General features: G+C 43.1%; 1 protein-coding gene across 20 annotated transcripts in view; it reads left to right on the forward strand.

Annotated features, from left to right (window-relative positions):
* TBC1D1 (TBC1 domain family member 1) overlaps positions 1-22,134 on the forward strand; it is a 248,728-nt gene extending 226,594 nt beyond the window's left edge. For 16 of the 20 annotated variants that reach the window (XM_009447499.5, XM_009447501.5, XM_001137680.8 and 13 more), the window contains 5 exons: positions 135-379; positions 2,459-2,618; positions 9,373-9,542; positions 17,495-17,668; positions 21,649-22,134. In XM_009447499.5, coding sequence (XP_009445774.3) covers positions 135-379; positions 2,459-2,618; positions 9,373-9,542; positions 17,495-17,668; positions 21,649-21,849 — 950 coding nt within the window. In that variant the 3' untranslated portion in view covers positions 21,850-22,134. Of the gene's footprint in view, positions 1-134; positions 380-2,458; positions 2,619-9,372; positions 9,543-14,753; positions 15,034-17,494; positions 17,669-21,648 lie in introns of all 20 variants that reach the window. The other 4 variants (XR_010156534.1, XR_010156539.1, XR_010156536.1 and 1 more) reach the window with 2 other exon arrangements.
* Positions 22,135-24,778: the final 2,644 nt, after the last annotated feature.

Here is a 24,778-nt window from a genome sequence, read left to right on the forward strand (position 1 = left end):
GGCAAAGACTGATTGATATTATGATCCAGCTTCTAAAGATTTTGCTGCTTAATCTGAAGCACATTGGATTTCTGGTTCAATAGGCTTTCTTTTTTTGTTTTTATTATTACAACTAATATGTATTCTTTTCACAGGGCGAACCTTTCCTACACACCCATACTTCTCTGCCCAGCTTGGAGCAGGACAGCTATCGCTTTACAACATTTTGAAGGCCTACTCACTTCTAGACCAGGAAGTGGGATATTGCCAAGGTCTCAGCTTTGTAGCAGGCATTTTGCTTCTTCATATGAGTGAGGAAGAGGCGTTTAAAATGCTCAAGTTTCTGATGTTTGACATGGGGCTGCGGAAACAGTATCGGCCAGACATGATTATTTTACAGGTATAGAGTGTTCCTTATGTCTTTAATACAACAAAATGCTAAGAATGTTTCTTATCCCTCTCCAGATGTGCCTCAGGAGCTTTTTCACTGTCAGGTAACATTGTAATAGCTGTCACTGCTGATAAAGGACTCTGTGCTAGGCATTATTCCAAGCGCTTCATCTGCACTTCCCTCTAATAACAGGAAGACACTGTTCATTGTCTCAGTTTGTAGATTGGAAAACTGAGTCTCCAAGAGATTATAAATTGGGCCCAGTCACACAGCTAGCAAGTGTCAGAGCTGGACTGGAAACCCAGGCCTCTCTGACTCTAGGGCCTTCCCTCTTGCCCCCATCAGCCATCAGATGATCTCAGACCCACCTCCCAGCCTCTGCATCTGCTCTTCCTCTGCCTCACCCCCACCCTTGTCATCTCAGGTTCAGCTCAAATATCACATCCTGGGAGAAGCTCATTCTGACTACCCTGATGTTGTGTTCCCCACTTCCACCTTGGGCACGCTGCGTCACGTTATCCTGGCTGATTTCTTTTGCACAACACAGCCACTGCCAGAAATGATCTTGTTTCCATAATCATCTCCCTGTCTATTTTCTGATTTTTCATAGCCTGTGAACTTTAGGAGAGGGAAGGGATCTTACGGGTCTTGGAGCCGAGTTCCTAGTTTCTGAAACAGTGCGTGGGTTGAAGTAGGCACCCCATAAGTATTTGTTGAATGAACAATTCTGTCAGAGAAAACCAAACACAGTAGCGTATTGCAAATACCACGTGCTGCTTTTGCTGCCTGTCAGAGGGAAAACTCTGGATCCTGCTTCAGGAATATTCCTAAATGTTGCAGCACATGTTGATATGTTCATTTACTACCAGTAAGATACTATGCCTTCAGAGCTCTAGAGAGTATCCTGGGAGGGAATACATTAGAGCCAAGGACTTGCTGTGAGAGCACCAAATTATGTGATTCAAAATCTTTTCACCTTGACCTGTGAACATGGACCACGTGAATGCAAATATCATAGAAGGAACTCATTCACTGAAAGATTTTGACCACATAACACTTTCCACATGTACTGTGAGGTTCTTCCTACATTCCCTTTATTAACTTTAAAGACAGTGGTCACCAGGCAGTGGAATTTTTGAGTTTTCTATAATTTATGTAACACACAACTCTTTTGGGGTGGTGCCTTTGGTTGATTAGACAGTCTTCGATACGGGAGAGCCACAGCTGGTGCTTATGGGATTATATTATCTGAGCTTCTGAAAACGGTTTTGTTTTCTTTCTCTCAGTTTAGATAGGACATATCCAACTTGGTGGATCTTAGCGGATTCTGACCCTCTGTAGGTTGTTGTTTCTTTAGGCTCAGGCCATGGCACTGCTCAGATCTGGGCTGGCTCTCGGGCCTCTGTGAGCCTGTAACTCTTGGTGGCACTACTAGGAACTGGCATGAGATTTCCGCCAGAATCATGCATTCTGTGAAGTTGGAGTTCCACTTTAGTTGGAATAATTTTTTATTTCATCTTCAGATGCACACTTGTCTTCTTGTTTTAACTTGCCAGGGATCTGGATATTCCATATATTATACACCAAAAGAAATTATGCTTCTGCCTATTGAGTAATTTCAGGGGTCCAGAGGGAACTTGCTGAGTGAACATGTACAATGGATTCCTATGGAATCATAAGATGCCCCTAATTCAGTCTTAGTAAAGAGACTGGCTTCTTATTTCTAATTCCTCCAGGCTTGAGTTGTGCAAAGAGTGTGTATTTGTAAGAGAATTTATGAAATGTTTGCACAAGACAAATGTTTAGATCTTCTTAGTGGAGGAATACAAGGGAACAATAAAAAGGAAGTGGCAGTAGAAGACCCAGCGTTAGCATCCTGGGCCTACACCCAGCCAGTGCCTGGCACCAGCAGGCACTTGGGAAGCACTTGTTGGATGAATTAGTAGCTGAGCTCAGTGGATCGCAAGCCAAATAGAATGTTTAAAGTTCTAGTAAGTCTTCTCTTACACCCACCCTGTGAGCAGTAGGCATAACTTTATTGCTGTGGCGGATCCCTAATTCTCAGCCCTTGTGGCCGTCTTCCTGCAGATCCAGATGTACCAGCTCTCGAGGTTGCTTCATGATTACCACAGAGACCTCTACAATCACCTGGAGGAGCACGAGATCGGCCCCAGCCTCTACGCTGCCCCCTGGTTCCTCACCATGTTTGCCTCACAGTTCCCGCTGGGATTCGTAGCCAGAGTCTTTGGTGAGCATTAGTAAATCTGTTTGCCAGAACCAGCCTTCTCTTATTAGAGGGGAAACATTTCCTGTCTCTCCATGGTAATTCTTATTTTTATACCTGTAGCTCTTACCAGAACAGGGTATTGTTTGATAGTCTAAGATTAGTCAGGGGTGGGTTTTGTGACTTTGGAGTCCTCCTTAACTTCTGATAATCACGGGGCTTCCCTAGATGCCTTCATCTTGTGGGATGTGGATCCGATCGCTCACCATGAGGGTCTCCCTAGAGCAGACATTTGGAGGACTTGGCTGAGGAGCCACAGGTGTATGTTCCTCATGAATTGCCTTCCTCAGCCACTCTGGGTTGTGAGTGTTGACTGATGCTGACCGTGGGCCTCTGGGCCCTTTCTAGATTCCCTTGGCATCTCTTCCTCCCCTTTCTCTTCTTGCCCTGCCCTTGGCTCTACACTTTCTCCCAAGTCACTGTCTTGGAGACCAGTGTCAGGACCTTGAGTAACACCTCCGTGTGGATGGCTCGCTCTCCCTGCTCAGCCTTGACACTTCATGAAGGCCTCTTGCCCCTGAGCCCACATGTCACAGCCACTGCCACTCCCGTGCCCCCACTGTTAACCTTGGGTGGTTCACATGTAAAACCTGCCTTTATATTCTTGATTTACTTTTTGAGAACATTGTCAAAGTTAGGTGAGTGTTCATACACAAAGCCTTCAACCTGCCTTCATATGCAGGGATGGGGCTGTCCACGTGCGCATCAGGAACCGAGTGGAATGTTGTGAGCACGGTCAGTTCGGGCACAGTTTGTTTTCCCTACTTCAGAATAAAAGTGATATTCTTGACAATTCAGGTTCTTTTTTTTATTGTAAAGGAGGAGGTTACTAAAAAAAATGATAGTTATTATATATCAAATGTTTTTAAGCATCACTTGACAGCTTAAAAACGTGATCTTTAAAAAATTTGTTTTTACGATTAGAGAGCATCTTAAGGGAAATGTTCAAAGACATTGATACTACTTGAGGCATGCTTTGGGTAAACATCTTAAATATCCAAATTCTAGAAATCCTAAAATTTGCTTTTTAATATAAGTGAGCATTTACCCTTCTTCTCTCTTTTCCTTTCCCCCAAAATACTAGATTTTTATTATTCACTTTTATCTACAAGAACCTTTAAAGAGTTTCCCATTTTGCTTTACTGTAAGAATTCATGTTCCTTCTTTTCTGTCCCTGAAAAAATAAAATCACAAAATAGATACAAAAAGCTATCTCCTGGTTAAGCATATCTTTAGTGAGATTTCATGAAGGTTTATACCATAGTTAAAAAAAAAAAGATAACTAAAAGCCTCAAAATTGTGTGCTTAGTTTACTAACAAAAGAGTTACAGAAACTAAAATCTCAAGCTCTAGGCTTTAAGCTTTCTTGCCAATAACTTGTATGGTTTTGACTTTTCTAACACTGGAAATTAAAAGAAAATTATTAATCTACCTTCCTTACATTTTCTCCACATTTTAGCTATGATTTTCATACAGGGTCATGAAGAGGAGTGAGGATGGAAATGGGGAGGAGGGAGCGCTATTTGTTAACGGTTTGTAAACAGCTCAGGCATTAAATTACTTGGTTAGTGAAGAAAATTCTACCAAGGCAACCAGGCTGACCACAGACTGGAGGGCTGAGGGGTCATCACTGAGTCATCCCTGCCCTGGGGCCCCAGGCACTGGAGCTGCTGCTTGCAGAAAGTTCTGGGGCTCTGGAAGAGAAATTTTTCCTTCGGCTCATAAATGGGTAAAAAGACATTAACAAACAAGCAGACTCCACTTTGGAAATGATAGCCCTTCTATTACAGAGTAATTTGAAGCTCTCTGAAGCTCACTCTAATGACTTCATAAATCAAAGCTGCAGCCTATAAAGGTAAGATATTTTTCTGTAGACTTTGTAGGCAGTGGTGAGACTCGGAATTTCATAAACATTATGCATAGAGATGCCAGTGTCTACATCATTCCTGGATCCCACAGACTCCTGCTGTGCTAAGTGGGTCATTGTCCAGCTGGCCAAGGGCTCCTGGGATTAGAGGCAGGAAGTGGGATCTCAAGGCTGCACTGGCTTGTGATGTCACTTTGCAAGAACTGCTTTTTTTTTCCACAGTCCATCCCATCTTTCAGTACTTAAACACAGAAAAGATAGGTTTTTACAAACCATTTCTATTTTTAGCACTGATGACTTAGAGAATGGTGATGGAGATAGCTTAGTTTTATATTTCAAAGCCTGCCATTCAGGCACTATAGTCTTTTGTGGCCTAGGGCCCATTTCATTATAAGCCTTTAAGTCTGGATAAACTCTAAAAACATGTAGAACTTTGTTGACTGTTCACTAATATATATATAAGTAAAATATTTCAGTTTGCACCACCTTAGCTCATATATTAGTTAATAGGTTACCTGGCATTAAGTATGTATCTGCTCCTTGGAGGGGCAGCTGCCAGTGATGTGTGCGCCTTAACCTTCACATGGTACTCACAACTTGCTCAATGGCAGTTCTTCTACCTGGTGTCACATAATGTCAATAGCCCCTTCCTGTATTTTTCTAGCTTGAGTACAGCAGGGCCCTGGGAGAGACGCTTGCTCTGTTCACTTTCTCATCACATCTACCTTTGGGGGAAAAAAAATCTAAAAAACAGGACCTGGCTTGCTCCTGATGGAGGAGGAGGCTGCAGTGTTCAGCCCCTGATGTTTTTCTATAGGACGTGCTGCCAAATAGATGAGGGAGGAGGAGGAGTATAAAAACTAAGGGTTTGGCAAAAAACACAGAAGCCACCTGCAATATAGTGAAGGCTTCAGAGAGACTTTAGGATGAAAATAGACTGAAAACAAGATTGTTTCTGTGGCCAGGAAAATCTCCAGCTATTCAGGTGACATGATGCCGCGTGATGATGAGTGTGTCCAGTCTGTCTGTGCTGTTGTTCTGCATAGCATTGTCATCAGCCTTCAGCGTCCCTTTTACCCGTTACTCATAGAATGTAGCGGAGCCACGACTGGAGGACCGCAGCCTTCCAGAGGAAAGTTGAGAAGGCTCAGCCTTGACAAAGACAAAGGTGGCTGGAAAAAGAGATGCAGTGCAAGCTCACATAGGAATATTGCACTTTGAGATCATGAAGTTTAGTTTCAAATAGAGTTCCAATACACAGTAACGCAATAAGACGGTTGCTGAAATGTCCTCAAAGAAAAGCAGTTCCTTTGTGTTGTTCCCAGCGAATACAGTGCAAAGTAATAGAGTCAGCTGAATTTAAGATTTCTATTTCCTGCCGGATAAAACGTCTTGCCTGTTTCTAGGTGGCTTGAAAAAGGAGAGGAGAGAAGGAAGAGGCAGGAGAAAAGTCCCACTGAAAGGACGTGGGCTACAGTGTAGTGAGCTAGGCTACTGCCGCACTGCGCTGGGCGGCTCCAACAGTTCACTTTCTCCTAGGGAGGTTTTCAAATGCAGGACATTTGCTCACTTTTCCAAGGAGAGTTATTGTTTTTTTGTTGTTTTGTTTTTAAAAAAAATTCCAGAATGTAAATGTATAAGGATACCGGAAGACAGGCAAAATAAAAATAATTGGTTTGGGGCAGTGGGTTTATAGGTAACATTTTTCTTTACTATTATTTTAAAATTAGATGTAATTTAAAAAATTACCAAAGCCAAAAAACGGTACAAATGCTTTAAAGGATGAAGATGTTGTCCCCAAGTGTCATCAGACAAATTTAGGAGGCCCTTCCTCCCAAGCAAAGCTTCCTGCAGTCCTTCCTTCAACTCTGAATTCAAGCACATTCCTGCATCGTGCACCCAAATGATCTCCCGATTTAAGACCCCCTGTGTCTCACAGAAGCTTCTGGGGCTGAACTTTCTCGGGCCTTGGAGGGTTGGACGCTTTGAATGGGAGGAGTGGTGGTGAGTGGAGCATCTCTGGCAGCAGGCATTTGGGAGTCTCTGGCAGGAATCAATCAGCATAGTCTCCAAAGGTGGCCTTTCTCTGACACTAACTAGCCCTTGCAGGGGTCATACCCATAACCTGCATCTCATTAACATCGTCTCCTTACCAGTGCACTGACCTAGTGAGAAAAGGAACAATAAGCATTCAGCGACTCCTGCGGTGCTCCAGGGGAAGTTAGAATTTCTTGGCTGGGGCAGAGGCCCCTGGTGATCTGGACCTGCGTGCCCCCATTTGCCCACCTTCTGCCCTGCACAACCAGTGCCCCTGCCTTGCCAGCCAGACTGTTTTTCAGGCTCCTGCACACCTCTCTGTATTGACACCCTATTTTCCTTTTATTCAGAGTATTAATCCTGAGGTCTGACCTAGGAAATTTTCATGGGTTCTTCAAGCAGTCACCTTTCCGTGGGCCTTTTCTTTCCTCTTTGTTCTCGTAACACCCTGGGCATAACTCTACCGAACCAGAACTCCTTGGTGTCTCTGCAGCGTGTTCTTTGTGTTTTGCTCATGGCTTAATCTCCAGAGCCTAATACAGTGCCTGATGTGTATTAGATGCTCAATAGATGCTCATTAAGTTAAAGTAGAAGACACCTCTCAGCAGAGTTCTCTTAAGATGTTGTGAATAGCATTGGGAAAGAACATTTATTTTTTAATTACATTAAATACAAACAGATATAATGAAATAAATCATATTCCCAGTGCTATGTCTTAATTTTTTAATATATCAATAAAGAGACTTTAAAACACATAACACCACCCTCTCCCCTCCAAATTTCCTTTCTGGGAAAGTCTCCTTTTGGAATCATAGGAAGCACTTACTAAGTTGATTTATTGTAAAAAAAACCAAGATCCTAATAAATCTCAGAAGATCTCCTGTTAACCTAAAGAGACCACTGATGTGGATTCTGTATTTGGTTGTGCTGACAAAAGTTTCCCAGTAATTGTTTATTTTAATTGGCGTAGATGTGGTACTGTACCTAATTTAAGGCACTTGTCCCTCTGAGAGTAGAGACGAAGCTATAGAAAATCACTGGTGTTGTAGGGAAAGCCTTTCCCCAGGATCCCTGCAAAAAAGGTCTTGATTTTTATTCTGAAAGATGCCCTCATTTTTTGTTCAGCTATAAAAGTTCATATATTGAAAGGAGGTCTAGGAAGTCTTACTGTCTAAACCACTGAAACTTCAAATTTACTTTAGAGTTTTGTTTCTGGAAATATCATTTCTGTTTAAAAATACATCTTTGTTATGGTATTATTTTAGATCTTTTAATTTTCTGTAGTGGGGAATTATACAGGTAGACTACATTTTATAAACCAGATATTTCAGAGGAATATTCTTCAATTGGCCTGCCTTGGTGTATGTAACACTTACCCTGAAAAGCTCAGATTTCAAAGACATAGTTAGTTCTCTAGTATATCTTCCCAGCCTCAACAACCAGACTTAAGAAGGAAGTGAAGGATTCATCTTTCCCACTTTCCTGCGGCCACCCTGAGCCATCAGTGGTTGTGATGTTTGTGGAAACAGTGTGGACCCTGAGCTGGGTGGGAGAAGCAGGCTGATCTCAGCGCTGGCATGGCTTAGGGCTGCACCCATCTCAGCTCACATGGTTAATTAAGGGTTTTGTGGTGGTTACAGAGGATCTTGAGGGCTATCCCAGCCAGCGGGCTCCTAGGTCTGTCATCTCTGCCTGTGCTTTGTTCAGAAACTACAGGGATTCAGTTTCCCATTTGCACAGCAGCACCCAGTCTTTGCTTTTCTGTTTCTTCGTGGCTTTTAAGTGTTATCATATTAACCATCTAGAGAGGCACCCTGCAAGGTTATTCCTCTCACCTGCTTTTGCTTTCCTTGATTTGATGAAATTTACAACTTCTTTCTCTCTTCCATTATCTTTCAGCCAAAAGAAACAGAGAAAAGAAATACTGACACTTGCCTCTAATTATATTTCTACTCTGATTTTTAAAATTGTTTTTTCTTATATTATTATTCTAGTTATTAGGTAACCTGCCTCAGTTTAGTCAACCAATAATTAGTTATCGTGGCTCTGCTTTAACCCCAGGACATTAGACTCTTTTTTCCCCAGCAGCTTCAACTCTATGAGGAAGGTGAGACAGGGCTGGGGTTGCTGCTCAGCCGGTTGCCTTGGCCAGTGCCCTCCCTCTTATTCTGCAGTCTGTATAGAAGTTGCATCCATTTGCCAGCCACTCTAAGAACAAAATATGGCCAGAACTAGAAAGTAACCTTGACAGAGTTCTTGAACTCCTCAGAGGGAAAAATGTTCTTTATTCCATTATCATGTTAAAAATCAGTAAACTTGTATTTAACAATGTACTTCTGCAGTTGTACAGCTGTTTTACAGTTTTTAAAGATCTTTGAATTCTATTCCTTGTTTCAAAACAGAGGAAACAGAGATACTTTTTCACTTACTCTATCTTAATTTCTGATGCTTTATCTATAAAAATCTTTTAGCTTGACCCATAAAAACATGTTTTAGTGTCTCCTTTAAAACCCAGGAGCATTCCTGGAAAAATAGACTAGTAAAACCTTTTTCCCTTTCCCAGTTTAACTTTTGAAGCATGTTTGAATTTTATTTTCAGAGTAAAACATAATTTTTAATGTTTATATACTTTTATTTGCAATACTGTCTTGACAACACTGTCTGAGATATCAGGCTCTTAAAAATGAAATAAAGTTTGCAATGTGGGGCTATGTCTCCCACACTCCTGCTCTGTGATGTGTGGAAAAGGCAATGGAATGGTATTGCGTGAGAAACTGGTCTGGTTTAACTTTCTGCATTTCTGTGTTTTCTCAGATATGATTTTTCTTCAGGGAACAGAGGTCATATTTAAAGTGGCTTTAAGTCTGTTGGGAAGCCATAAGCCCTTGATTCTGCAGCATGAAAACCTAGAAACCATAGTTGACTTTATAAAAAGCACGCTACCCAACCTTGGCTTGGTACAGATGGAAAAGACCATCAATCAGGTATGAGTCAGTCCAAACCTTGCAAATGCTTAAGCCATCCTAGATACGTAGAAACTTAAATCTCTCTTGAGCAGGAACTGTTTCCTACCACTTTGTGTTCTGAACAGCATTCTGCATGATGCCTGGCATGGAGGAGGCATATCACAAACGTGTGGAATGATCGTGAGTGTGTGTGTTGTGAGCGTCATGGTGAAATGCCACATGGAACCATGGTGGCAATGTTTAGCTGTAGAAACCAGCACAGGTTATTAGTAGTTTCTTACATTTAAGAGACTTCAGCTCTAGTAGCTTGTTCTTCTGAAATATATATATTTATGCAATGATGCAATGTAGGGTTTTGTACATTGAGTGCTTTGATTTGTGTGTGTGTGTGTTGAATGGTTTTAATTGGAATTTTCTCCAAATAATTCTTTGATAACAAAGTTATGATAGGGAACATATATTCTATGAATTTGTTTCATGATGTGTTTCTGTGGTTTTTTTTTTTAACTGAATTCAGTTCAATATCTGTGGCTTCATTACCTCTGGTTTCAGTATACAATAGAACCATTATCCTCTGAAATGTTAGAGGCTGAGAGGTGAGTTTTACTGGGAATTACAACTAAACTAGATGGTGAATGCCCTGGGTTGGGCACGGGAGCAGATTTTGATCCTGTACAGTCTAAGGAAGAACCTTCCAGTAATGGCTGCTGATGATGGAGGACTATGCTGCTTAGTAGAGAAAGGGGCATCATTGGAAGTGTCTAGAGGCTGGGTAGCTACGAAAGCACTGGAAGGGATTTCATCATTGAGTCACTGCAGAGTCAGCAGTCAAGCCTCTCATAAGCCTAGAATCTGCTCCAGATAGTCATGTGTCACTTAATAATAGCAATGCGTTTTGAGAACTGTATCATTAGGTGATTTCATCATTGTGCAAACTTCATAAAGTGTACTTAAACCCAAGTGGTATAGCCTACTACACACCTACACATGTTGTTCCTAGGCCCTACAAATCTGTATGACGTGACTATACTGAACGCTGTTGGTAGTTGTAACACAAGGCGGAGTATTTGTGTATCTAAACATAACTAAACATAGAAAAGGTACAATAAAAATACGGTATTCTAATCTTATGGGACCACCATCATATATGCAGTTCGCCATTGACCAAAATGTTGTAATGCAACACACAACTGTGTAACGAAAGCATAGAGCAATCAGGCAAAAACAAATGGTGAAATAAAGCTATTTTTGAAAAATCCTTACTCTGGAGATTTCTGTAGTCCAAAAGGAATCCATGATTCCAGTGGATTACATCCACATGCAGTGTTTGTGATTTTCATTTGCAGCCACACCTTAGGTGTTAAGCACAGAAAAAGATGCAAGTTTGGCCTGCAAAAAAAAGAGGTTTCATACCACTTGTTAACTTTAGATTTCTGTTTGCACATTGCATATGCCCTTACGAAAGAACAGTTCTTGTCTGTTCTGCACTCATCTTTAATTGAGAGCCTCTCCATCTCTTTTCCTTCCCTGGCACACTCTTCTTGATGTGGATAGCTTTGGCTTGTTGGGGCCTTGCTTTTTGCCAGGTTGGGTGGGCATCTAAATATACGCATGATCCCATTCAGTCCAGGCCGCACTCCTGAGAGGATACGAAGTGGTTCACTGACTGACCCACACTCACTCTGCTGCAAAGTGGAAAGGTAGGGGTTCAAACTCAAGTCCCTCCCACCTCAAAGTGCTTTAGTAGCTCTCCTACACTGCCAAGAGCCTCTGGAGGTCATTTAATTTAGAGTTTTTCCCTATTTTACCAGGATTCTCATACTGACTTCTCCACCCTTTTGATTCTTTGATTTCTGGCATTTTCATTCATTCTTTCTTTCATTCATTCCCTTCTTACAGCTTTTGTTGCATGTACTTACTTACATTTACAGCTTCTAGGGCAGACCCCCGAGAGCCTTGGTTACCTAGACTGAGGGCTATATCCAGTACCTGACATGTCACCTTGCTCCTGTCCCTCAGGCCATCCCAGCAGACATTGTTTACCTCCTGAGTATTGAGCCTCAGAAAAAAATCCCATTGTCTCCTATTTTCTGTAAAAAAACAAAAAATAAAACGTATTGAGAATACTTAGGATACATCAGGTGCTCTTTCAGTGCTGGAAGAGTGGAAATGGACACAGCATGGGAAGAAAACAGCTGTGCGTGTACCTGGTTTGTTTCAGGCCGCTATCTGGCTATTTGGAAGTTGCCATTCATTTTTCCACTGACTTTTTTTTTTTTTTTTTTTTTGAGACAGAGTCTTGCTCTGCTGCCCAGGCTGGAATGCGATGGTGTGATCTGGGCTCACTGCAACCTCCACCTTCTGGGCTCAAGCATTCTCGTGCCTCAGCTTCCTGAGTACCTGGGACTATAGGCATGTGCCACCACGCTCAGCTAATTTTTGTATTTTTAGTAGAGGTGGGGTTTCGCCGTGTTGGCCAGGCTGGTCTTGAACTCCTGGCCTCAAGTGATCCACCTGCCTCATCCTCCCAAAGTGCTGGGATTACATGCATGAGCCACTGTGCCCGGCCTCCACTGACTTAATAACTCCAGGACATAGGTATTATAATTCCTATTTTTATAGATGAAGCTGAGCAGAGAGTAACATGCCCGGCCCCTTGTAGAAAGGCAGGGTCTGTGGGAACCAGGGCTGTGAGGTTGGAGCTGAGGTGTTTGAGTCCAGCTGGACTTAAAAGATGACCTAAGATCGGCTGGCAGACATTTTCCAAAGAAGGCAGTATATATTTTAGGCTTCACAGGTCATAACGTCACAACTACTCACCTCTGCGACAGCTACTCACCTCGGCCTTTGCAGCACAAACAATCCATGACAGCATGTAAGGGGATGATGGGTCATGTTGCAAAAAACTTTATTTTAAAAACTGTGCAGCGTGATGGGCTTGGTCCACAGGTGGTGGTTTGCTGATCCCTGAACTAAAGGATCACAGCATGTGAGAAGGTACAGGAATGAGAGCAGAGAGCAATTCTCAGAACCTGAGGTGTTCAACATTTTGGGGGTATCGGGAGCACAAAAATTTGCATTTGGGGCCCGGGTTTTTATCAATGGTCCTTATAGAAAGTAGATCTACCCGCATCTCTCCCCTCTTTCCCTCTGGTGTTTCTATCTGAACTTGACATCTGAGTGTTCTCTGTCAGGCTTTCTGCTTTCCCACTGCCCCCTCCCATCCAGAGGGTGCTGTAGTCTTAAGTTCTACACAGAAAGCAGACATGGGGTCCAGCATGATTCCTCTGCAGCCTTAGAGATCCCCCAGGCCCGAATCTTGGGGGTCTTCAGAGTAGATGTAATGGATGCTTCCATTGCAGATGGTGGAGCATACTGCCCTGTGTACAGATGGGGTGGGGCAGGAAGTGAGGGCATCTGGGTGGTCCTCTGTGATAGCTGTGGTTCCATTTCATTAAATGCCCTCCCTGTCTAGATAGTCTCAGCCCGAGCAACTGGGACACAGCTGGATCCTGGGTGGAATAGGTGGCCAAGGACAGGGCTCTGGAGCTCTGGCTCAATGTGGACAGGCTGAAAGCAGCCAGAGAGGGCAATTCCAAAGGTGACAGAGCCCAGGACAGAAGACCAAGGGTGTCTGAAGCCTTTGTGGCAGTGTACTTACCAAAGGACCTGTCCATTGAATAAACCATCTACATCTTCTGACCCAAGAAGAATGGAAACTTTGGGAATAATTAGTAACAAAGGAAAGGAGGTCAGTGTTGTATTCTTGTCACAGTGGGTGCTCTGTGGCTGTGAAGTCTCAGCTCAGTTTAAGGACGAAAAAGAGGAAGGGTGGCTTTGGGAGGCAGGGCAAATAGCCTATTTTCAGCATCCTTTAGGCTCCACTCAGAGCATGGCCTCAGCCCAGCATTGTCATCATATCATGTCAGAAACTCAGCATCTGGGGCCACACCCCAGACCTGCTGAATCAGAATCTGCATTTCAGCGAGATCACCAGGGGATTCACATACACACAAACAGCTGAGAAACCCTGCTGTGGGCAACTCTGTTAGAAACACAATGAACAAAGGAGCCCCTGTTCCAGTTGAGCTTGTAGGTTAGAAACCAGGGTTCCTGTATTCAGAAGACACACCTCAAATCAGGGGCAAAGGTGCCTCTTCTGCCTGTGGGGGAGCCGTCACTTCTTGGGCAGTTTGCACCGTGGAAAAGGAGTAGTTTTGTACGAGGACAACTGGTGCCATACCAGGAGGGTGGGGCGTGGCGGGGAGAAGTGGTTTACCACTGGCGTTGTTGAAAATTGCTCACATGCAGTGGTAATAACAAGCAGAGGGACTTTTAGTGGGTTTGATTTTTTTTTGTAATTCACTACAGATAGTGTGTGCCCCCTTGTTGCTGATACCAGGCCGACTGTTCCCACTCTCCAGCCCTTGGTATGACAATGGGACCAGCAGATTGGAGGGCAGGGGGTTAGGAAGGCGGAAGCTCTGTGGCGAGTTTTGCAAACCATCAGGGTTCATGACTTTATTAATCAGTGTCCATGGACTGTGAAGAGAAATGCTGAGTCTACAATAGCAAATGAGCCAAGAACATAAACAGACAATTCACCGAAGAGGAGATATCTAGTAAACAAATATCTGGGAAAATATTTGGCTTCATGTGTAATTTAAACTTACGTAACATGTAATGCTTTACTCTACTAGATAATAGAAGGACATTTCTTGATGCCAGTACCCAGCACCAAGGGTATACTGTATGCAGAACATTAGCATGTTGCTGATGGCAGTGCACATTGATTAGTGGCTGTTGGGAGGCAGTTTGGCGAAACATATCCCAAGCCAGTAAAATATTCATACCCTTTGACTCAGTCATCCCGTTTCTTGGAATGTATCCTCAGGAAATAATCCAAAATATGAGGGAAGCCATATGTATAAGGATATTCTCCTAGACTTGTCATTTATAATAACAGAAACTTGGAACTAGATGTCTAACACTTGATGACTGGATTAATATGATGATGGTAGGTTGAGCTGGTAGAATATCATGAAGCCAGTTATATATAGCGACATGAAAAAGCTCTTATTTGATACAATGTTAAGTAAAGGAAAAGTGGGATAGGAAATTTTATGTTGGTTATATTTAGAACTAGAAAAACATGCTTTTAGGAAATATGAAAGGAAATATAGCTAGATATAAAAGTTGTATTTGGTGATTTTTCTTTTATTTTTCAAGCTTCCAATAATGTAGCTCTATTGCTTCAGTAACTTCAAATAGTTTTATCTTTTCGGCAAAACATCGAAAGTATGGAAATAGTCATTCCTACTTTGGCAAGCAGAAGAGAAATTTTCTTCAGTACCACAATTCTGGAACTTGACTGAAAACTGTGAAGAACCTAAGAGCCAGGATGACAGGAAGGCTCTAGATCCCTAGTAATTACAACTCTAGTGGAATTGCTCTGAGATGGGCCAGCAAGAAAGAAGATGAGAGCCAGTCCCCCTTGCAGAGGGGCCAGGTACCTTGCAGCTTTGTGTAGTGACCAGTGCTCAGGGAATGGCTTAGGCAAGACCCCGGGGGAGGTGGGCACTGCACTTGTCCAGCCTCAGGAGTGACTCAGACCAGAAATGAAAACACCTTAAAGTGTATGTATCTTGTTTTCTTATCAACACCTAGTTTTTAATATTCGTCTGTTTTATTCATCTGAGACAACATACCAAAGGATTGGGTTTTTAATGTTAGGCCTTCCTGCTCTTTCTCTGGCTGAGAACTGCTCCTGGCAGTGGATCACTTGTGCTGTCTAAGTGTGCAAGGACAGGCGCCCCTCCCAATTCTTTTCTTTCCCCAAGTAATTAGCGCAAGGGCTGAAGCCCTCGTTCAGTGACCAGGGTTCTCCTTTGACCACCAGCCTCATATTGCCATGGTTTGGGGTAAATTCAGGGGCATAACTGCAGAACGAAGGGCCTAGGAGTCTTGGCAGTCAGGAGATCATCAGGCAATTAAGCAGAGATGATTGCGACCCAGGGTGGTTCCTAGGGATTAATGGAGGCCTGGAAGAGTTTATGGCTTTGGGCACTGCTGAGAGCCATTAACTTAACACAGAACATCAATCTGTAGGAAAAGCCAGAGGTTTTGTTCCCAGGCTTTCCAGGTTAGGAGATCACTTAAATCTTTTTGAAAGAAAAAAAGTAATAGTGTACATGACATTTATTCAGCACCATATTTATAATTATACACGAGTGCCAAACAATCTCAGTTTTAACGTTTGTGGTTTTTACTGTTCAGACTATTCAGAAGTTCCATGACGTGGCATCCATTGATGATGGTTTTGCTGAGGTTGAAATGTGAGGGTTTTGTGGCAGGTGTGTGGAAGCAGATCCCTTAGCTAAGAGAGCGCCTGCTCAACCTGCCAGGCGTGTGCTGGGAACTTCCATGAGTTGCCTCGTTTAATTCTCACAGCCATCCTGGGAGGTAGGCGCTGTCTGCCCCAGGTGGGAGGCCAGGAACTGTGGCTGAGAGAGGTTAAGTCCGGGCTCAAGTCATTCATGAGAGTCGCCAGTGGAGCCGCAATCTTAAGGCTGACTCAAAGCCTCTGAGCCAGTTACCTCGGCTGTCAAATGGAGATAATAATCCCTGCTGACCTCACGGTCGCTCTGAAGGACAAAAGAGAATCAGTTCAATCCAGTAAACAATTCTCTCTCTCCCTCTTACTCCCCTCGCACACATGCACACACACCCCACAGATATAATGGATTTTAGTTTTTAGGCATCAAATGACTTTTGTGCCTTATTAATATTATCCACTGAATCAAAAACAGCAAGCTGAAAAATTCATCTCAAGAAAGAGAAAATAAGATTGTTGGGAATGGTGAGAAAGGAAACATGGTTTTTGAAAATTGATTCCAGGGAAGATAGGCTAGTTTGAATGCCAATAGGGAGCCATCAGAAGAAGTAGTTTTACACTGATTTTTAACAATATTGGAGTTGCTTAAGGCAATGCAATAGAGAGGCAGTTTCTGCCCTTTTAAAGCCTGACTTCACTTTCTGAATGTGTGTTCTGATCTAGCAGGGTTTGTTTTTTTTTTCTTTTAAGATGGTCCCAGCTTGACTGCATTCTCAGATCCATCAGATAAACGTTAGGGCTTCACTGCTGTGCTGAGAGGCCCCAGCCCCTGGGGTTCTCTCATAGAAACAACTGGAAAGAAAGGAAATGCCTTGGGCAGCAGCAGCAGCAGCTGTCTTCTAATTCCGCTTTCCGCCCTGCCTTCCTTACCAAGAGAAAGTACAGACACGGACGGCTTGAGTCACTTAGGCACTTAGGAGTTGTTTTTCACACGTGTGGTGTTTTCGTCACCATTACTATTGTGGGAAAGAAGACAACTCAGGCATCGTTTCGTATTCACTCATCTGTGTGGGTGACATGTGGGTTTTGGCTCATTTCTGCATATTTGTGTGCAAAGGAGAGTTTTTTAGTAAACAGTCCCATTACTTAGCTGTTCTTGTAACTCTGAAAACCCAACTGAACTATAATTAAACTTTGACTTGGTGACTGTGCAAACAGGGCTATGATTCTTTTGTTTCTTTTCTCCTTTTAACCCATAGTTGATGTATCTAACCTAACAGAATTTTCAGAGAAAAGAAGTGAAATAAGAGCTAAAAATAAATTTTTATAAGTCTTTAAAAATGAGAGGTTTTTGTTTTTTTTTTTTTTTTTGGCTTTTGGAAGATGAGTATCAAAAACCTGTACTTAATGTTACCTTGGAATTATTTCTAGATGTTTCTTATATCCTTTTGTCCCAAGTAAAATTATTACCTTCTCAGTGCATAGTTTTTCTTATTTATTACTTCTAGTAACAAGTGTAGAGCTAAGCGTAGAGGAGACGCTTCACAGGTGCGCATTGTCGTGATTGCAGACACCTGCCTGTACTTGTGGGGTTTTTCTCAGTTTTAGTACGTGATGACTTTTCTTTCTATAACAGGTATTTGAAATGGACATCGCTAAACAGTTACAAGCTTATGAAGTTGAGTACCACGTCCTTCAAGAAGAACTTATCGATTCCTCTCCTCTCAGTGACAACCAAAGAATGGATAAATTAGAGAAAACCAACAGCAGCTTACGCAAACAGAACCTTGACCTCCTTGAACAGTTGCAGGTACAGCATATTTATAAAGCAGCTTCCTGAATCACAAATATATGGTAGTTCATTAACTCACCAAAGGCAACAGCAGGCTGGGCTTTCCCATGACCAGAGGACCTTTCCCACCCTGATCTGTTTATAGTTGGGATCAAAGGTATCCCGGGAGAATGGGTCCTTTTTATTATGGAGCAGACAGATTGTCCTTTGCTAAGGTCAGGCAGTCCCAGAGCTTTCTGAGAGGCTGTTTCTGCACTTAACTCTTTTAGGAGACAGGCCCAGAGATGAACTTGGATTCAGGATGCTGTGGCCTGTTAGCTGAATGCCAGCCGTTGTCATTACTCAAAGAGAATCTAAGAGCTTTAACTTCTATGAGCAAAACCAGCTAGGTCCACAGAGGGATGGTAAAGGAGGAAAGTAACACAGAAATAAACATAACAAACCAGAAGAGATGATAATTCTTTGTGAGTCCTTGGTGCATATACAAAGATTTGATTAATGAAGGTCTCAGTTCTCCCCTCTAGAAACTTCCATTTCAACACGGATATACTCAGGTGAGGACATACAGAAGAAAGACCAGTTGAGACTGTGCACGCAGGAGGGTGTGCAGAGCAAGCACTGAGGTGCAGCACGGAGACCAGAGCTGGCCGGGTCCAGCATCACCCCCACCCCCACATCACCCAGGCACACTGCCCAAAAGAACACCTAACTGCGGAGTGCAGCTCTTTTGTCAATCTGATGGCATGAAGCAACCATATGTTCTACTTTTTTCTACTTTTTTTAATGTCACAAGTGTGTAGCAGTGCTGTCCCTGTTAAGGAATTGTTTTGAGGGTGTTTTTAAAAGTTGTTTTTGAGTGGCTGTGGATAAAAATACATATTTTTGCCGAATTTTTTATGGTGTTCCTGGGCTGTCCTGAGAATAAGTTCCATTCTGATCTAAGCCTCTGATTTTTCTTCATAGAAAGATGAGCTTTGCAGACACAAGCTTGGCAGCAAGGTGAGAAAGGCCAGCCTAGTGAGTCAAGCTATCTGAAATGCATTCCTCCCAGCGGGCATTCCATCCCAGCATACCCTATCAGATATGTGAAAGAGAGGAACCAAGACCGAATGCTATTCCTGCCCAGCCCTAATAACCACTCACATTCTGAAATTTAACTTCTTTTTTTCCCCTAAGATAGAGATGTCCTAACTGAAAATATGCCTGTATACAATTTACCCTGGAAGTCTCAGCCATCACTCAAGGGAAGTCTCCAGAGGGTGAAGAGCCTCTCTGGCCTGTAGGGGTACACAGTGTAGGTGGTCATTTTAAATGGCTTCCAAGCCAATGATAGGTCCCTGAAATATAACATGGTGGAAACTTCTAATAAAGCTCACATTTGCATTGAAGTGTTTAGCTTGTTAAGATAGGCAGTTCTCAAATAAAAGGTTTGTTTTATTGGGTAAATGACCTTGTAGTTTTTTGGGACAGAGCATAGAAAGTAATTTCATGCTGCTCCTGTGCTATTGTTTTTGTGAAGACAGGGAGCTGTGAAAAACTGCTTAGCTACCTACATTCCTCAATAAAGGCATCAGACAGTAATTGATGATTACAGATGTTCTCCCTGGAATGGTCGTTCTCTTGACCAAGTAGTCCTACACTTCTGGAAGGATCATTCAGAACTGTGGTCTATGCCAACCCACCAGTAGTTCCTGAGTCCCTGCAGTGCTGAGTGCTGGGGGCCACCAAGTTGAGTAAGACACTGCAGGTCTCAAAGAGTTGGATCTAGGATTGTATTGTATCGATTTGTGGTGTTTGGATATAGTTTTTCCGTGATCCTCTACGAAAATATGCCTCTCATATGTAAGAATCATGCCTCCTCCGTGTACACTTTTCAGACACTGACAAGGAAGGGTGTTCAATACAGTACTGAATTTTCATATAGCTTTTCTGGGGGGCCAAAATACCAAAATCAACCCATTTCCTACCTTTATTCTGTTCATAAAATTGTTAGAAATATCAAAATCCCATTTCATTCCCTGTTAAATACATGTGAACGTTGTCTAGACGCTGGAGAGCAAATTCTACCACCTGTTTTGTTCAGCAGTACATCAGACGATTGCATAGACGTGCCAGATGGAACCAAATAATAATGCACATGGATTTGTCATAATCCGTACAAGTCATTGACGCCCACACTGAGCCAGGTGCTGTGGGAGACAGGACCATGTGTGAAAGAGAAGACATGCTTGCTTCTATAAAAGCATCGGTGTTATTGAGGAGACCTGACATTAATGCAGAATAGCAAATGACCATGCAAATTAATTCACTACTAACTAAGCTGCAGGTTGCACCTCGGAATGCAGAGGGGCTTCAAAGTGATGAGGGTAGGCCCTGAACCAGGCCCTGACGATGGGTGGATTTTGAGGATCAGAGAGTACAGCTTAGAGGGATATCCCAAGCGGGACCACCCCTTGCCCAGTAGGCTGACAAACTAAGGCTCTTGGTCCCTTTTTCATATTTTGGGTGTTCTAGTGGCCCAGCCAGAGCTAGACTTCGAGGCATGAATTTTCTGGCACAAGTGTTGTCACATTCAAAAAAGTATTTTCTTTGTTTGAAAAATGAAAAAAAAAATATATGTGTGTGTGTGTGTATATGTGTGTGTATATATGTATGTATATATATACATATATGTATGTGTGTATATACATATATGTATGTGTATATATATACATATGTATGTATATATATACACACATATATATGTGTATATATACACACACACATATGTGTATATATATACACATATATATGTGTGTGTATATATACACATATGTGTGTGTATATATATACCATTTTTCCCACCTAAAATGGAGCATGGCAAATCTGGACTGGATTAGTGAGATAGACCAAGTCACAGAGCACTCCAGGATGCAGCTATGAGCTGGGGAACGGGTCAGAAAGGCCTCAGGGACATCAGCATACATGTTGGAGTTTCTGCAGTTTTCTTAGGGAACCCTTTAATGTCACTAGAGCTAACACACTTGTCACCTGGGAAGCAAGCCTGCCAGAGCAAATTAGAGAGACGAGGGACAGTTGCTAGAAAGATACACCTGGAAGTTCTATTTAACTAGCATTAATTATGTGCTAGGTGCTGAGGATGTAAACTGAGTGAGATCCTCATTCCTCCTCTGTAGGGTGGAAGAGAGGATATTGCTTGTCTCCGTGGCTCGTAGTGAACAGTCAGTGAGACCAGGCACATAAACCTCTTAGCAGAACACTTGGCCTTTCTAAGGACTCCATATGTGTTCCAGGGTAAATGAAATGCCTGTGTTTCTTGACATAGTGATGTCTTGTTCCTCTAGACATCACTAACTTTACACAGTAGCTTTAGATGGCGTGGACGTGAATAAATGCAACTTAGGTTTTCTTGTTGGTTTCTTTTTCAGTATCACTGTGTTTGTAAAGAATTTCAGATTAGAGGATTGTTACCACGTGGGCCTTCAGGAGGAAACTGTTTTGAGTTTTTGTCAGCCTGAAATCGATTTGTGAGTTTAAATATATGTGCTCATCAAAACAGGCCAGGCTCTGCTGCAGTAACAAACTTACAAGTCTCCGAGGCTTGGCACAACGGAAGTCTTTGTGTTGCTGACGCCCACTTCAGCTTTGTGTCGCTGAAGCATTCTTTGGCCCTATCCGAGCTGTCCCTCTGGTGGTGGTGCCTGGGGGTTTGGGTTCCCTCTGTGTTGTGATCCACCATCTCAGCATCGGCTTCCACAGCAGCCATAGCAGGAGAAGAAAATGCTGGGGGCTCTCAGGGTGCTTTTAAGGGCCTGGCCACCGACCTGCAAGGGGTGCGAGTTGCCTTCCTGTGTGGCCAGAACTGATGATAAACTGTAGACTCATCCCTGCTGAAACTCGGCTCCAGAGTGCTCCCAAGGCTGGACAGCGAGTGGGCACTGGATCCCACCTGTGTTAGCACTGGCAATTGTATTCTCATTTCTTCTTTTATTCTCTAGGTGGCAAATGGTAGGATCCAAAGCCTTGAGGCCACCATTGAGAAGCTCCTGAGCAGTGAGAGCAAGCTGAAGCAGGCCATGCTTACCTTAGAACTGGAGCGGTCGGCCCTGCTGCAGACGGTGGAGGAGCTGCAGCGGCGGAGCGCAGAGCCCAGCGACCGGGAGCCTGAGTGCACGCAGCCCGAGCCCACGGGCGACTGACAGCTCTGCAGGAGAGATTGCAACACCATCCCACACTGTCCAGGCCTTAACTGAGAGGGACAGAAGACGCTGGAAGGAGAGAAGGAAGCGGGAAGTGTGCTTCTCAGGGAGGAAACCGGCTTGCCAGCAAGTAGATTCTTACGAACTCCAACTTGCAATTCAGGGGCCATGTCCCAGTGTTTTTTTTTGTTGTTTTTAGATACTAAATCGTCCCTTCTCCAGTCCTGATTACTGTACACAGTAGCTTTAGATGGCGTGGACGTGAATAAATGCAACTTATGTTTTCTTGTTGGTTCCTTTTTGAGTATCACTGTGTTTGTAAAGAGCATTCACAATACGGTGGAATTTCAAAAGCTGGAAGAGCTCGAGATCATTCCTCAGGCAAAGGCGTGGGTCCATCATTCTTCCAAGAGGGTTTGTGTGACGACTACACCCTCAGCGTCACTGGCAAGGTGCAGTTGGCTCTCGCCCATTCTTGTTATGGAAACCTAAGATGATCATTGGGAAGATCAGTGATCTTGGGTCATTGATCCCTGGGTCAGAGGATAGCGGTTTCCATCATAAACCAAGATGATGAGTTCAGCCTTTATCCCTAGTGGTTCCACTAGATGTAACTTAAAGGAGTTAACATTTGAGGACTTTGTTCTACATCAGATTTTACTATTTGAATGTTTAAGATCACTTTATTGAATTTGAAGATCATCAAACTAAGTAAAATGATTTATTTAATTTGGATATCCTGATCACTGTCAAGTGAAATTGATCTCTCTCTTTGGTATTTAAGGAAGTTTGTCTTTTAAAAAAAAAGAGTGTTTTCATACATTTTTGTTTATCCCATAAGTACAGTTGATCAAAGTCATAGTAGGTAAATGCTTTATGGGACAGCTGACACCTTTTAGACCCTACCAGGTATTGCTAGCATGTGAGCTGCAGTTGTGGGGTCTGAGATATTTCTTTGTGGTAGTTTCATACCCATACTATAGAGTCATGTATTTATTTTTGCCTGTTGTGTGATGTAATGCAATCATGTTCCTTTGAGTCTCCATCCCTTGGAAATCTGACTTCTTGCAGAAGGAGTAGGTACATCGAGATATTCAGGGGTGCTCCAAGAGTCTGGGACTTTCAAAAAAAAAAAGATCAGGCTGAAACTGCAGTCAGATTTATGACAGCTGACAGTTTTTCAGAGGTCGCACACAGTGACTCTCCTCTCTCAGGATGACGAGGACCTGTGCCTTCAACAAGCAAAATGCTGCTCACGGTTGTCCTGCTTGCAGCCAGTCACTGTGTAAAGCCTCTCTGATGTGCACTTAAGAGTGGGTTGCTTTCTCACAAAGATGGGGTTCTGTGCAGTCACAGGTCACTTCCTTGACAACACAATCATTTCTGATCTTTATCACTGTAACCACTTCTTCTATTCCATAGGAGTTTCTTTTGATTCTCTCAGTTGTGGGGGCATCTCTTAATCCTGGGGTAAAAGGAGAGATTGCCATACTTAGACTCATTGTGAGTCTCCCCGGCCATTTCACGAGGAGACCACAGTGCTGCCACCAGTGCCTAAACAGGTGGCTGGCATTCGAGACTTCCTCCTGTTTCCTGGGTCAGAGGATAGCGGTTTCCATCATAAACCAAGATGATGAGTTCAGCCTTTATCCCTAGTGGTTCCACTAGATGTAACTTATAGGAGTTAACATTTGAGGACTTTGTTCTGCATCAGATTTTACTATTTGAATGTTTACTGTTGGATTTTGGGCATCTTATTACTGTTACTCAAAAACATTGACTCTGCATCAAGAAAGAAACAAGAAAGCAATAAAACAAGAAATAATTTATGCTCACATTTTTATGGTGGTTTTTTTTTTTTTTTTTAACTTTGGATTTTTGCTTTTCAGCCCAGGAGTAAAGGAATGCCTTATGAACACCTGTGGCCTACGTGTGGTCATTACCCAACCATCAGTGAGATTATTTGAGATATTGGTGTCTGCATCCAGTGTTGTTATCTGAGTGTTTATTACGTAAGTTGTAATACCTCTACACAGGGTGTGAGTTTAGCACTGATGAGACCAGCTCCATCGTTGTATGTGGCAGTGAGTCCTGTTACGAGATTGGGTTGGGCAGAAAGGACTGTTGACATGAGCCTGTGGATGTAGGTTGGACAGTCTCAGCCTGTGACTGACTAGGCAAGGAGCGGAGAGGCAACTGTGTGAGGATTCTCAGAGCCAAATTTTTAAACCATGTTTTGGGTTATATTTCCCCCAACACTCATTTGTGCACTTGGTGGTGTCAATCTTTGGATGCCATTTATGTCTCTTAAGACATTATGAGGCCTCAAGAAGTGTACTACTACCTGGAACAGGATGGGACTCTCTTCAGCTTGCACACTCGGTTTGGCTCCCTCTCAGGGGTGGCCTGTAGATAGAACAACAATGTCCATTTGGAGGTTTGTGTGTCTGGTTTGGTAAACGGGAGAAGAGCTGCTCCAAGTGCCATGGGATCCTGGATTTTGTTACAGAATTAGACCAAACTCAACTGTGTGAAGCGCTGGAGAAGTGAAGATTCAGAAGGTGTTTGAATCAGGCTAAGTCACCAGGTCGTCTTTCAGAAGCAAAGCACAAGGCCACTGCAGAAGTGGGCCTGGGCAGGTGACGTGGCGGGGGCTCTGTGACCACCTCTGTGGGTCTGCAGCCAGGTGTTTAGTGGTGTGCCTGGGGCCACCCTAGTCAGCACTTAGGAAGAAGAGCTGGAGGTGAAGCAGAAGGAAATGAGGACAAGCTGGAACTGGCCAGGCACCTTTGTGTCTGTCACGTTGCTACACCACATTGAACAACGGTGATCTCAGATAAAAATGGCACTTGTTTCACTTTGGCCCTCCAGATCTCATGCCAGCATGTTTGGCCCTCCAGATCTCATGCCAGAATTAGAGCCAATTCTG

The sequence above is a fragment of the Pan troglodytes genome, chromosome 3 (genome assembly GCF_028858775.2).
Source record: "Pan troglodytes isolate AG18354 chromosome 3, NHGRI_mPanTro3-v2.0_pri, whole genome shotgun sequence".
NCBI lineage: Eukaryota > Metazoa > Chordata > Mammalia > Primates > Hominidae > Pan > Pan troglodytes.